The following is a 16,255-nucleotide window of genomic DNA, read 5'->3' on the forward strand; positions in this document are numbered from 1 at the left end:
CTAAATACTGGGAACACCGACACTGTATAGACCAGCAGTGGGGTATATATACAATATTTATCATACATACATGTACACAGTCAGCCCACCGCATGTTCAAAGCATCGGTACAAGCACGAAGACTAACTGTGATTCATGTTAAAAACCTGCAACATCAAAAACATTAACAATGATTCGTGCAGAATGGCTGTCATGTCCATAACGACGAAGGATGCAGTTTGCGATATCCAAGATTGTTGCCGGGGGCCCTGTGGCACTTAGCAATACGGCCATTTTATTCAGGATTTAAAGATATGTACATAGACTAACCAACCATAGTATTATAAGAAAAATCAATAGTATCTGTACTGCTGTTAAATAGCTAATATCTAGAAGGATACAAAAAAAAACTCACCTCGTTAATTTAGTATTAACGAGCAACAAACTTACCTGTCACCTGAAGACCTTTGCACTCTCACTGTACCATACCTACAGTGATCTACCATAGGGGATCCAAACACTCTAAAACACACATTCTGTTAATACCAAGCTGTTAAGTTTGGATTCACATGACATGCATGTAGATGAGGAATGTGAAAATCTACTACTTGAAGTGAAGGTTTATATCAAATAGTTCTGGTCCTACTTGACAAAGCTATAAGTGTGCCACAGTTGTGGGCAGACAGGTGTATGAAGCGTGAAGTCACATTAGCTGTGTTTTTTTAGATATATTACCTCACAAACACTTTGCCACATATATTGAATCATGCCGTCTACCACAGTAGCTAGTGGTTCCAAAATTCTGGTTCATATTTCAAGAAACAGTTTTAACAACGCCTAACTTTTCACAATATATCGATCTCTGTCCATGGCTTCCTGGAAAACAAATTGCTAGCAAAGCTGCTGAAAATATTACCTAAGCTGTATGATTTCATTCATGGCATGTTTTGACCTCTCGATCATACCTACTGTGATACGGCAATGAAGCGGTAATTGCTATCAAAACCCAGGCCAGGGTTACCATAATGTTTCTGCGAAAAAGATTGATCTGTGACTTGTAAGTAGTTGACGTCTGACAGATAAATTGGCCGGGTGAATGAACAACTAATCGCACTGTAAAAGTTCATGTTCTGTATGCTTGAATTTTTTGGGAAAAGGGGGTTTAGGAATACGAACATTAACTGGTCCCAATTACAGTACTCCTAAGAGGATTCCGAAGAGCTTTCAAAAGTACTTTTGTGGTTGTTCTGTATATCTCGATGATTTCCAGACATGTTTGGCATATTTAAAGTATATTTGGGCAATTTAATATATCAGTATAATGGTAAAGAAAGTTGCCTGTAGAAATATTTGACTTTCTAACATACTAAGAAGGGAGACACTAGGGGAAGGAAATGGAAGGGGGAGAGGAGGGGGAGAGGAGGGGGAGAGGAGGGGTCTCATCAAGGGGGAAGGGCAATACTGATGACCTTCACAGTTTTATTTTAAGTTATGTCGAAAGGTTAGAGCCAGCTGAATCACTGTTGGTTTTATGTTACTTTTTGTGACAGCCCAAAGCAAACTATATAGCATATTAATTCATACAGTGGTAGCACAACTGCACTAGTTTCATGAAGCCTAGCAATGGCTAGCATGGAAAACAGGTAGGTAATTTTTATTTAAGTTATAAGCTGACCGATTGTATCCAATGGTTGTACGGCATTGTACACAAACAAAGATTCTGTAGCAATTACGGAACAATGCACTTTGCACTTGGGTGAATTACTACATTTCAGGAGTGAAAATGCACTATATACAGAACCTGTGTATACCCCAAGCAGTACTTCAACAGTATACTGTACATATGTCCATGTGGGCCGAAGTTGTTTCCAATGTAAATTGAATGGACCAAAAGAACAAACCCAGTACTAAAGTAGAAATTCAAAATGTAATTGAATTTACTTAAGAGGTGGACCTCACATATGGTACAGTTTGGCAGGAAGTGGACCAGAGAGTGTGTCAATATAGAGTACAGGGGGTTCATTACTAAAACGTAACCACTTTGTATCTCTTCGGTAGATGAGAAAGTGCAATTGTGGAGAGGGACAGGTCAGAGAGGGGGTGTAGTACATCTATCAGTTTTGTACGTACAAGTGAAATATTAAGTTCGTTTAAGATTTTTAAATGGCAGTGTAAGAATTAAGATCCTAAGCGGAGGCTAGCACACTGTAGGTTAATGATAAACTATGGCCTATGAGGTCGATTACATAACAGAGCAGACCGTGTGCTCCTTTTTCAGCATCGAAACAAGGCCAATTAATTTTGAACGTCTGAATGTCACATTACACCCCATGCTCGAAATCAGACCCTACGAGCTCACGATCACCATGAAGGTGATGATTGTTTCTAATATAAGTGAAATAACGCAAAACTATGAGCCGTGTCATGTGAAGCCCTGCTGTTAATACCTGCCACACTTATGTCGAATTGACTCACGTTATTTAACAAGCAACAAAGCTGATCATTGGTCAAGCCCGAGCTGCAATTACATTCCAAATCTGTCCTGGATTCTATAGTCTATTTGTGCGATCTGATCATATTTTACACTGCAAACCGGACCGTTTAAAGTTGAAGTTTTACAGTCGTGTTCAAGGCCAAGGTGCCCTGGGAAACTTTCCATATGGTGCAGCCACAAACCAGCGCACACAACTATATTTACAAGTTACCTCCCAGGACTGTATTTATACAAAGGTCTGGGTAAAGAGAGGCAATGGAGGTTTAAGTGCCTTGCCCAAGGACACAACGTAATGACCTAGCCAGGCCTCGAACCTGCAATCCTTTGATCGCCAGTCCATCTTGCCGTAAAGCACTCGACCACAACACTCTCACTACGTAGTGGGTGGTGTCCAAGCTTTTGGTTCATATTCAAGAAATAATTTAACAACAACTAACACAAATATATCCACTTATCATTGTCTTCCTGCCTTAACCACAAAACTCCTAAGAGTCAAACTTCAATTAAAACTTGTTTTAAAACTATATTGGTTTTAGTATAATTAGTTGTGGATACAGCCAGCATTTTAAGTTCAGAAATTTACAGGAACACGTTCACTCACAGAGTATATACCGTAACCTTTAACAGTTTCTTTATGTTAAATATGTCCATACCACTTTTCCTCATTAAAATTGCTTACACACTGCACGTCGCACTGACAAATTCCCAAGAAAATGATTTATTCTCATAAGTACTACGACAGAAGGTTGGTTTTGCCTGAAATTATCATTGATTCGCCTGCCGATATCGTCTGGAAAATAGAGCCGTAAGATCATGTATGTATTACCCTGCACGACCGGTTCTAAAGTTCAATCACTCGGTGTATAAAACATTAGTGGGTTCTTTGAGTTTGAATGTGGGTTATGATGACTAATACATAAATTATAAAATAAACTAAAGAAGGTTCAAAAACACAAACAATTAAAGGAAAGATTGCACATTACGTTGAGGGAATTTAAGAGGGATTTAAAACCAAAATTACATCTATGCGAATCGAGCGATAAATCCGTTAGCTGGGGTTTTGGGAGAATTATGGAATTGAAATATATATATATATGCTCTGCTAGTTCCATATGGTACATGACACATATTTCTCCGACACAGATTGGCCTCTCGTGCATATAGGTCTACACACAATTAACACACTGTACTAAAACTTGGAGTGCATGCATGCATTCAACCAATTAATATGCTATCTGTTTAATATGAATGAGCAGCCTCAAGTCTGTGTTGATAAAAATCAGACTGCATTAAAATGGAAAGTATATAAACCGGCCATAAAAAGAAGGTTAAACTATCTTATCAGGAAGACGATCCATCTATAATCCCCAATATTACCGGATTTATCAATAATACAATTAAGCGAGGAATACTATAAACAGCTCATACCTAGGAATAGGAAAACTGGTAACCTTTATACACACTGCCTTCTCCTGACCTAGCTTCCTCTTCAGGGTCATGGCTCACTTCCTCTTCTTTCATATATTTCCTTCTAAACTTTTCCGATGAATATCAATCTCTTCTAGCAATGTATGGTTAATAGTAGAATGCGGGGCATGGGACAGTCAAAATCAATTAAGAAACATGTCAGTTTTTGATATCCAAAGCTAGAAGAAATTTTATGATAACTTCATTTAAAAGATGACTTGTACTTTAATTCACATATGTTGTAGATCGTTAAAGCCGTAAGCTAGCAGTCTATACGTATTACTTCTAGAAGTACGGCTTATTTCTATATCCCATATTTTTCTTTGGAAGGAATGACCCATTAAAATCTTATGCAAATCAAAAGTGAGTTCTAAACTATTGCCAGTTCACAGACCACATTCGGTATGCTCCTTGGAAGATACACAATTATTGCTTTAATTTACGACACACCTTGAAGGCCCTACAAAAGGGACCTTCACACTGAAAGATAATGGAAAAGTAATGAGTCTAGATCTGCACAGCTGAAAATACCTAATATACCTAATAATCGGTACTCTGATTATAAACATCCTTCAAGGTGATTCGCACCTTAACACCAACACTGCATTCATGCATGTTTGCGTCAAATGGATTAAACACCCTAAACGGACACAATTCACAGTTTAGTATCGCATCGTGGAGAATAATATATTTGTTCCATGCACTAAATTTGAGATTGCTTTGATTAGATACACGTAGCAACTACTGTATAGTATATTTAACATGAGAGTCTATATTTAACTGTTCTTAACACTTTGCACGCTGTTTGCATATAGGTAAACAAGCCTCTGGGAACGAATAAACGACTAAAAATAGCAATAAAAGGGGTCAAGATGAGGTAGGTAGTCTGAATCCATTGATCTGTCAAATCATATTGTAATTGGAGTTTGCATTCAAATGACTCATACATGGTTTCAAATTATCATATACACCTTTCGCCGACACCTTACCGACTCGCAGATTGTCTTTTGACGTCATTCTCTGACCGGGGCGTTAGCCGCCCGTCTTCTGTTTTAATAGACTTGACACCTCTCGACTCACGAGCCGATGTAGTCAGATTTCGGATAAAAAGACCGCCATTTTCTTTTTAGCTCTCCAAACAATTTGTCAAACAAATGATTTTACCATGAGCTCTGAGACTTTTCCAGAGAAACTGCAATATTAGCTTTATGCATGTTTCATGAGTTAATCCCCTGGGCTTTAAAACTTTTTGACAGATACATCATTCTTGGTAAAGACAGTGAGAGAGAGAGAGAGTGAGAGGTGGAGAGAGAGCATGCAAGAATGGAGTTCTAGCTAATTTCCAAACAATAAAACTGGTCTTTCGGTTTTCTTTTTGTTTATATTAGCAATTTGTCACCCTCTCTTGCAAGATATTATTTTTTTTTGGTTCACTTCATACGCAGCTGTGATTCTCCCAAAATGAATATCAGTCACTGTTAGTTGTTGTCCAGATTCGAGAATACTGTTTAGATTATGAACGTACAAGAGCGTAAGGAACCGTGCAAGCGGGACTAATGGTATGTTTTGCAAAACATTTGAAATTTCGGGCTAAAAACTGTACAAACAGTGCAGACTAAAACGAAACGTTGAAGTACCTCGAACGAAATGTTAAGAGCAAAATAACGAGAAGATACTAGAAATGATATTGACAGACGAACAGCTGTCGAGGGCATAACTTTGGAGAGTTTTAAAATGAGAGCAAAGCTGGCCCGTTTGGTCGTTCACCGTTTGAGCACAGATCAATTTTTGAAATCTATAAAGCTTCGCTAAATAAATGCTCTTCAACTGTGAATTCTGGCTCAAAATTGAGCAGTTATGACCTATTCCTTTTTGCAAAAACAGATTCCAAAACTTTCTCAAACATATTTTTTAGGGGGAAGGAGTTGCATGGAAGCAATACACAGAGTTAATACCAAAGTCTAAAACAGAGACCTGCATCTTGGTCTTGAAAATCATAACTTCTGCATCTACTATGTACTATCTTTGGAGATAAACAATTATTCCCAAAGAAATTCTTAAATGCTCCATTTTAGAAAAAAGAGTTCCAAAACATTCCATGGAAATCCCAAAACTCACTGGTTTGGGTATTTACGAACGACGATACTTACCTGTCTCCTACAACACACATTCTTAGCTAGCTAGACGCCACTGGTATCATTTTAACACTGCGCCCCCGGTGACCTCTCCCACAGGTCATCACGCACTCTCTCTTCCTTCTGGACTAGGAAATGTGCGTTAGTGTTGTAGGAGACAGGTAAGAGAGGAGTGAAGTAAATGCAAGTGTCCCAAAACCTTTGCAGTAATCATAATGAATTCAACCAGCACACACACACACAAAATACGGAAACAGAAATTCTTAATACTGTAAATTAGAACCATGTACACAAACAACCCGCCCTATAAAACTGTACACATATTTTGTACGAGGAAAAAAAAAAAAAAAATTGTAATGAGGAAAACATTAAAATATCTGTGTGGATTACACATGGGTAAAATATGCAGACTTATTGATTCAGCTGGCTTTCTGATCAAACAGCTGTTTGATTGATTGATTGTAAACACACACAGTTTTTTTTTACATATTTGCTTACGATTTTAACTGATGTTCTCCAAATTATTTCGACTAACATGACCGATCTTGACACTGAAAAATCTCCATTATAAACAAATAGATGACATAATTATGCATTTTCATTGCTATTTATGTGTGTACTTTATGTGTAATATGCGTTACGTACATAAAGAAAAGACCCAATGCTTTCACTGTATACAGATTATGTATGTATGTAAAAGCATTCATCTTGTGTGGATGAACATGCTATTGTTGTATCATTACTGTACTGAGTAGATACATGCATAATGAGGGGGGGAGACCTTCATTTCAACGAAAGATGGGAATTTTGTCTGATTATTAGGATCTTATATGGCTTTTACAATTTGACCAACATTGATTATTATTACAGTATTATTATTTACCAAATTTATATAGCGCTCTTTTCATGCTTAAGCATGTTCAAGAGCGCTTTACAATGACAACAAAATGACAAAACCCTTAAAATATTAATATGAAGAATAAATTTGACACAGCTTAAATATTAATATAAAAAATATATATATATATATAAACGAAGGAATAATATTAAAAATAATATAGATTTGAAATTCCTAAAAAGAAAAAAGTGAGTTATATTGATATAAATATATTGTATCGCTTGTTGTTACAAGGAGGATAACTTGATAACTTAAATGCAGCAGCCTGCAATGGATCATGTTGACACAAAAAATAGTCCTCTAACTTGACTAGTTTAGTAATGGACATAGGATGGTGCTTACATGTCTCCAATCAATGTATGCATTCTAATTTAAAAAAACACAGATGTTAATGTATAAACCTGTAATGGTGCATATTAACAGAAGCTCCTACAAAGAATTTCAATTAGAATTTTGAAAGAAACAAAGTAAGTATTGGCTACTGCTAAATAGGGATTTGAGTCGTCAACAACCTGAATATTACAAGTCCTATTCCTCCACCAAAAGAGCTAAACAGCCCTTAGTTGATGGTGATCCCTTCACCATGTTTTTCTCTTTGCTGTTGGTTGCCATGTTCTTTCAAAATTCATTACAATTTTCTAGTAATTCTACTTTCCACTCTTCATCACTTCTGTTATATTTTTCTATATGAATTTAAGTATCATCACCCACCCAACCCCACCCCACCCCACCCCCTACCAACCCTTTCCCCTCACAATGACATATGTGCTTTTATTTTAAAAAATCCTCAACTTCTGGAATGATTGGGGGAGTCAGATTTCCCAGGGAAATTCTTCTGAAATTTTCATCACTGAAATAAAGCAGGGTCGATGTTGGTTTGGGGGGGGGGAGGGAAGTTGATGGCCTTAAAATGAGTTTACATCCAGGCTACATGCAGATTAAAATAAAACATCTTTCATGTTGTTTATCTCTTATTTCACAAGATATCGACTTACGGTAATGGTTCCTTTCTTGGCTGGCTTTCCATCCTTCAACACCAATGGCTTTGTGATTTTCTTAGCCGACACCAACTGTTTCGAACAAGAAAAGACAAGTAGAGCGCTAAATAAATAACAAAAATATTTGATGAGAATAATAATTCAAAACTTTCTGCCATTTACTTAAGTACACAAAGGAAACAAGTGACATCCAAGGAAAATTTTAGATAAACATCTTGCATTTCCTCGTAGTGGTTGTGGTATTTAACAGCAGGGTAGAGCTGGCATCCATTTTAACACTGTACCCTCCCTCTAAGAAATGGGTCACTATCTGAAGCTGACCATCATTTTACCACCCAAAATGTCAGCAGGTTTTTCTCCAAGGGGCCTTTCGCCATCTCTGTTGGTGTTCATCACATGATGCCTGATGAGTATCCTAGCCTACTGCACCCCACTGTAGAGTTGATTCTTACAGTACATCCATTATTTTATGAAAATACATGTCTTTTCCCCTATCCCCTCCCCCCCTGCTCCCATTCCCCCTGCTCAAAATTCCACATCCAAACTATATTGTTTTACCCAGATGCATTATTATTCAAAAATGAGGAATTTCAAATTTCAATATCGTTTATTTAATTCTAAAGACAAAATCAGAACAAAAAAACTATTTATTTACAATGAAAGAACCTTTGGATGTATACATGCAGTGGGGGAAACCTTTCAACATGCAACAATCAGAGTTTAATATCTTTAATTACTTCCAAATCATTGCTCAGTTTGCCTCAGTTTTGTGATAATGATGATATTCAGGACCATCCATTTATTCCCTTCATGTGATATCAGTCTGGTCTTATTACCCAACAAGTTAACAGACGGTAAAAAAAGTTTGATGTCTCTTGAAACCATTACACTGTAAGAAGGATGAATTTTGTTAACCACAGTAATGGTAGAAACAAAATACTCAATTTTAAAGAGTTCCTAAAGTACTTTAATTGATCAGGGTGACATACTGTGCACTTGCACGTATAGAACCAGACTGCAGACCAACTATCGCCAAAACTTTCTGACAGAAAGCAGAAGTTTCTAATCTGTAGTTTTATGCAAGTCTGTTTACCACTATTAAAAATCAATGATAGGAAAATTTGAAAATCTCAAAAAGCACCACCATTTTGTATAAAAGAGCTCTCAAATTAATTAATATTACCACCCATAGAGACCCTCCCCCACCCCTCCCCGGTCACCCAGACCATGAAAATTTGTACTCCCTACTTTAGTTCCAATTACAATATGTTTATAGTCTGGTCTACAGTATCGCCACAGTGTGTGGTTTCTCGACAACTAGTAAAATGACAGCATAAAATTCCCCCTTCTATAATACTCTTTACTGCATTTTCAAATCACTCCAAGAAAAATATTTTGTAATTCATCCATATCGCAGATAACATATCAGTTTATCATAGTGAACAAATTACGCCTTTTTTTAATATTGAAAACTAGAATGTGAGCCCAGTTCACATTTAGCGTGATTTTTTTATTCCTCCATTCCACAATAAAATATTACAGAGATGCATGCTGGCAGTATATGCAACATGTTTTGATTTAAAGTTGCATGATTCAAAGGTATGTTGGCTATTATTAGCACAAACTATGCTTGTCCATGTTCATATAACATTACGGTACCCTTTTGTTTTTCTTTCTATGTAAACAAACCCACAAGTCACCTACTGATTTGTGAGAACTTGTTAATCAAGTTTATATATCGGAGCTTAAAATACTGTATTGGCATATCACCGTTCCCCTAGAAAATTAAATCAAACATATATTGCAATTCTCCAAGATCCCCTATAAATATCATACACACTCTACACAGCATATGCTACAGTACTGTCAGTGTTACAAATTTGATCTCATATATCTGATCTCATACAACATATATTCTAGAGAGTGCTCTAAATGTCCAATTTGTGAATTACTTCTCGACAGATGTGTATAAATCATAACGAAGGAGGAGACCTATAACGACCACGATTAATAAAGAGCCATTCATCTCCATCAAGTGTTTCTGGAATTTTGTCATCGCCATAATTGTCCTTACGGCTGCTCATATCTGTTCCGATATTCTTGACTATATATATACTGTATACGTATATATACTAGCCCTATAAACCTGTCCTATAAGTCACATTGAAAAGAATCATATATACTAGCCGCATTATATACATCACGTCTCCATTTCTTTTTCTTTCTCTTTTCTTTTCTTTCATTTCTGGCAATCAATCTGAATGAGCAGAGATCTACAGTAGATCTGGAGCGATGACTGCATGTGCCACTTAGAGATTCCTGAGATCCAAATGACCATTGGCTAATTAACTATTTATTAAAAGTCGGTAATAAATCTTGCCACACGGGATTCGTTGCTACGAGTGTGTTTAGTTTATTGATAATTGCTGGCCAATGATAATACATTAAATAACACAAATTGCATGTTTTCTCTTCGGTCGATCTGCTTACACACACATGCATGACCATGCATGCAGCTACTGTATATGGTCTGTATCAGATCTAACTTGGCTGCCCATCTGTGAAATGAATTTGCCAAAAAATGAAAAAAAGTCGATTCAAAGCAATTAAGGTTGAGGTTAATCTATGGATAGTTTTTTTAGAGGCATTATGATGTGGACCCAAGCTTCAGTTTATTGAATTATCCAAAATATTTCTGCATGCAATATAAATACATAGTTACGTTGAAGAAAATATACAGGTCCTTTGTATTCTGTGCTTTTATGTATATGTGCTCTGTATATTCTATGTATTTCTGTGCTTAAGTACATACTGTATTTCAAAGAAGCATGTTCTCTGGGATTAGTTGCTTACTATTTGGTCACATTACAGTTAATATTCCATACAAATTGATGTATTCTAAGCCAGTTGTTAAGCAGGGATGCTTATTGCCTAGAGTAATGGGTACATCAGGAAAGAGGTCAGTGACCTTAGATAGGGTCATTGGGGGCACAGTGCAAGAATGTTACCAGTGATTAGGCTAGGGTAGATGGGTGTGCATAGGTTAAGGAGATAGGTAAATGAGGAGTGAAGTTAATATTGTCCTTTGCAAAGTTTTGACCAGCTAGCTGTAACCTCACTAATAGCTAATAAATGTTAATCAACAAGATGCAATATTTTCACTAGTACATCAGTAGAACCTTAGTTATACCAATCCTTTAATCCAGTAATAATTAAGAATGTTTTGTGTCCCACAGATTTATTTGCAATATGTGTTTAATTTGCAAACCTTAAGTTGACAGCTTACTAATTCCATTGTTGGTATAACCAGTGTTCTTTTGGGCGCCTCAGTTCAGGCCTAAATTAATGTTAATGTTTATCCATTGTTTTATACATTCTAATAACTCAAAACCAAAACATGTTCTTTATTACTTCATATAAACCACAGAGCGTCCTTGGATGACCTTCAAAACTACTTGTCCTTGATGAATTTATACACATATATATATATATATATATGTCATATGAGAACCATTAAATTCTGATGTTTCCCCGTTGAGGTTTTGTGCTGCATTTGAGGAACTGATCTAACGGTCTGTGTATTATAGACTACACGGTCCAGCCACTTCAACTGATGAACATCACAATTGTTTAAAAGAGTCATTTTACAAAAATTAAATGTGGTATTTGTTCTGTCCTTTCTTTAGTCTTCGGATAATCCAAGATCAAGATGGATTCAGAGAGAGCTTTATTGTATGATATGCTGGTGTATTCGTTTTTCATGATTACATCGAGTCCACCCAACTGGGCGGGGCATAACATAGGTGATACCATTTTATGCTAGGGTTAAAGATACTACATTACTGGAATACAATCTGTACCAAAAGAAGTGGTTTCAAACTGTCTACTGTATATCAAGATTAATTTCATGTGGTAAGCTATCCTTTGAGGGTGCACAGTGTTACGTATTTTACCAGCTCACTTTACAAAACTGTTGAACAAGAATGCTTATATTGTGAGGAGACAGGTAAGGGAGGGATTCATGAATTACTAACGGCATCAAAGCAAAACAGACTTTAAAATTATTGATATCTGTACTCTTAACCACTGCAGTCATCATAGCAAATGCCTAAATTGCTGCATATTACTTTAATTCCTTTGTGCAAATCAATGTCATTTAATTGAATTGAAACACAATAATAGCCAATTAAAAGAAATGGAAAAAAACTGAATGGAAGCAGTAGAATTGATTGGTTAATTAAATTGGCATGCTATAGAAGAGGTGAATTTTGAGAATATTTAGTGTTTGAAACTTAGATTTACCGTGCAGACAAACGCTTCCATTTTAAATATTATAGCTTTAAAACTGAAGGGACCTTGTAAAATTGCTTAAAGGGACATGTTTTCTTTAATTCCGAGGGTCAATTATATTGAAGGTATATTCCAGTGAGACATTTACTGAATATGGAATATGGAAAAAAAAATATCGACACTGTTCCTTGGAAACACCCATCTCAATATTTACTATTTACTTACTTCTGAATTTGTTTTGGACTATTGCGTTTTGGGCTTTTTTTTTTTTAATTTTTAAATTTTGTAAGTATCCTTTAATACGGGTGTTTTTTATATTGTTGCTTTTACATTTTTTGCCTTATTGGTTCTATATATTTAATATTTAGGATTTGTTACTATTTGTTTTTAGGTTTTACATTTGTAAAGCCCTTTGAGCAGCTTCGCTGATTATGCACTATATAAATGTTACTTATTATTATTATTAATATCATGTCCATAACTCAAGAGATGCTTGATTGAATGGAACTTTTGACAGGCTAAACCCTCGATGCTTTCCTGGAATAGATCACAGTGGGTGGTCCGTGATGTCATTACTGCAAATGTTCTACGAAATATATACTTTCCTGCTATAATCTTCCGGTTGATTTATCCTTGAAAAATGATACAATTGAATGATTTCTTTTAACTGTCACGGTTGTCTGCATTAATAAGAATGTCATCAAAATGCCACTTCTTTGTACAAATATCAGTTTCCTCTGTAACTGAGTAGGCTAAATATTATTGCGCATAACAAAATTGTTTTTTCAGCAGAATTCTGATGGCATTTATTCACTCCCCTGTTGCCAGATTCAATCACCAAATTCCACTAAATTTAAAAAAAAATTGATATCTTCACCATATAAAAATGAGGGTGTGGTTTTGACATGACGATGCAAGAAAATATCTTTAACATTCTGCGCACAAAGGTTTCGCTATCGGAAAAGTCTACATAATACATGTAATCAAAATAAACTGTCGTTAAAAAAATTCATTCAAGTTTGGAAAGTGAGTAGTTGAAAGATTGTAATCATTTTTGCACATCTGTGGAAGCAACTTGAAATATGTTTACAAAATTAGCCAATTTTTATCACGATGCTCTATGCAATATATCACAAAAACTAAATATAGTTTGCAAATTAAAAACCGTTACATACACTTGGAAAATGCATCCATTCACAATTAACATACAGTAAAAAAAAACATAAAACCTGAACAATTTAATTTACAAAGCTCTTTCAGCAGCAAACGGCCATAAATCACAAAGTTTTTATTACATCTATTTTAATTTCCGTCTCATGGGGGCTTTTCGTGATATTCTGGGCATGGTGAATATCATCGAGAAATCGTTTAGCACCTTACAGTGTATCGACTTGTATTATTAACTAAACTCTTTTGATTGATCTGCACACTGATCTTTAGACAGCTGACCGTTTGACCTCGCAGCGATGGCTTAAAATCATCTCCACTAGACCTGCTACATCTGTTACGCTGTTCATATAAAGTGACCAATCACATGACCTACAGTATTAGACCAGCCACCGTTTATAATATATTGATCGTAATCACAAATCTCTCTCATGAACTTGTCTCTCCCTGACCATTTGAAAATTACATTATCTCCTGAACAGCCCTTCTACCATCTGGAATGTTATCTTGTGATGCGCCCTAACTGTAAAGATACCGAAGCTATTAACCGATGGCGGCTTGGGAGAGCAAAACACGAGCCCAGAAGGAGCGGTGGTTGCTATCGACTATCGCAAGATACTTCACCTTGTGTATACACAACCCCCCCGCCCAATTTATCTCATCTTTACATACAGTATATATATATTGGAGTGTCATGTGCGTGTGTACGTGCGCAGTGGTAGTAACGAACTGTATAGCACCTCAAATATTATTGTCGAGTCTAATATCAACCCATGGCAGGTTGCACCTGAGCTAGATAGTTCTTAATGAAGACAGTCTGTGTGACCTAGCTTTATAGTATTACCATGCACCCTCCGGGGGTAAGATGCATGGATCTCAATTAGGATGGTTCCCATATTTCCAGGTACTTCAATAAATCTATAAATAGAATTAACTGGGAATAAGAATTTTCAAAGTTTATTCCAAGCAGCAAGAATAACTCTAGCTGTGCATGCTAAATATTTACATGATACAGTAAGTGACTGCACTGTCTTTAGAAGATCTGCTGTAGCTCTCAATTTATAGTGCTTGATATTTTTGTTTTTTTTTACTCTTCTTTGTCCAAAAGAGGTTCGTTCACCCAATTTACTATATTTATATATAGATCCCATAAAATTGAATTTTATTATGAAACTTTGTTAAGCTTAAAAGTCTTACAAATCATTAAAGCATTTACAAACAGCAATTATAACTGAAGTAAAATTTTACTAAAGTTATAATTGCTGTTTGTAAAGATGATATGAAGAGTCTTCCACTTTTCAGTGAAAACGGACCAAATTATAGATAAATGACTCCTGATTGATGTTACAGGCCAGCCAAAATGGCATATTTGAAGAAAAAAAAGAAACAAACAAAAACAAACAAAAACAAACAAATCCTGTGAACAGTACTTTTAATTTCTTCCAATATCAACCATTTATAGCTAAAGATGTTTTCTGTCTTTCTTCTTCTTCTTCTTCTTTTTTCCTGATTTATTAATTTACGGTAAATATCTCCTCAAATCCAATAACTTCATTATTTACCAAAAAGTGATGAAAACCACAGAGTTTGACTTCAGCCAGACACTTCATGCATCGTTAGACCATAGCTAAATGCTGTAACTATTTCAATAATGCTAAAGGCTCGAACAATTTGCCAAATGCGAAAAGAAGAAGAAAAAGTGTCAAGCGTCCGTGCCTTTTAAGTCCCAGAGGTGAGGCTCATTTGAGGCAAATGGTTTTAGAGACCAACATCATCAATCATACTGTCGAGGGAGAAGGGGGGGGGAGGGGATTTTAATCTAAATTGAATCAAATCCAGGCATCTACAGTATCAGTAGTTTTTTTTTGTTTTAGTTTTAGTCTGATGGTATGAAGGAGGAACATTAACTGCAAAGACCTCTTCGTGGGTGAAACCTTTCCGAGAGCAACGTTTACTGCCGGATGTAACCATTATAAACTGACTTCCTTTTGATGATAAGTGAGCAATTTGGCAAACTCCTGATGGATTTCTGTTTACTTGAGATGAGAGAGAAAGAGAGAGACAGAAAGCATGCAGCGTTGCCGTGGCGATGTTACGCAGACAACAGAGATGACAGTTGGTAACCTTTTCTGCGACAATTAAAACAGAGTTTACCAACGAGCACACCTTCCATGCAATAAATTGGAAGAGTAACTGCCCACAAAATGAGCAAAGAGAACATTAATCATGGTTAACTTTAAAAAAAAAATCGTAGGGTGGGAAGAATTTAGTTTTTTCAGGATGTGTATAGTAGCATGCAGAGGCACTCACAGCAGAATGAGGGGTACAGCCACAGTAGAGGCAAAAAGAAACATTCCTGCAGATCAGACTATACTGTCTACACAGTAGTTTAGGTACCTATTATGGAGCAACTACCTATGCTTATAACACACTGTTGAAAATGTCATGATAACAGACCAAGCACAATACGAAATGTGCTAGCAAGCCTCTCATCACTTGGTTTCTTCACAAAAGTTAATTCAAACGATGACGTAACGTTGCAATGCTAGACCAACTATCCAAATCAATTAAGCATCAAATTTAGCTTACTGAAATATCAGCTCAATAGTTTATATTTATTTTTTAGGTCCTTCCTACAGACGTGAAGAATGAAGACACATGATTCTTTCTGGACATTTCTAAATGTACCTCTAGTTTAAAACTTTATTTGTAACTCAATTGTGGTCATCCATGTGACTTCCAGATGCGATGCACTCTCTCAAGTATACACAATATACAGTAATCCAGGGCACTATACCCCAAAAAGTGTCTTGGATAATCTTGTTTC

General features: G+C 36.1%; 1 protein-coding gene across 7 annotated transcripts in view; it reads right to left on the reverse strand.

Annotated features, from left to right (window-relative positions):
- The window catches only part of LOC139965308 (copine-3-like), a 105,909-nt gene that overhangs the window by 62,018 nt on the left and 27,636 nt on the right, over positions 1–16,255 (reverse strand). For all 7 annotated transcript variants that reach the window (XR_011792220.1, XM_071967529.1, XM_071967531.1 and 4 more), the window contains exon 4: positions 7,969–8,043. Coding sequence is in view for 6 of the 7 variants with exons in the window: in XM_071967529.1 (XP_071823630.1) it covers positions 7,969–8,043 (75 nt within the window). In the remaining variant the exon portion in view is untranslated. The remainder of the gene's footprint in view (positions 1–7,968; positions 8,044–16,255) is intronic.

The sequence above is a fragment of the Apostichopus japonicus genome, chromosome 3 (genome assembly GCF_037975245.1).
Source record: "Apostichopus japonicus isolate 1M-3 chromosome 3, ASM3797524v1, whole genome shotgun sequence".
Taxonomy (NCBI): Eukaryota; Metazoa; Echinodermata; class Holothuroidea; order Aspidochirotida; family Stichopodidae; genus Apostichopus; species Apostichopus japonicus.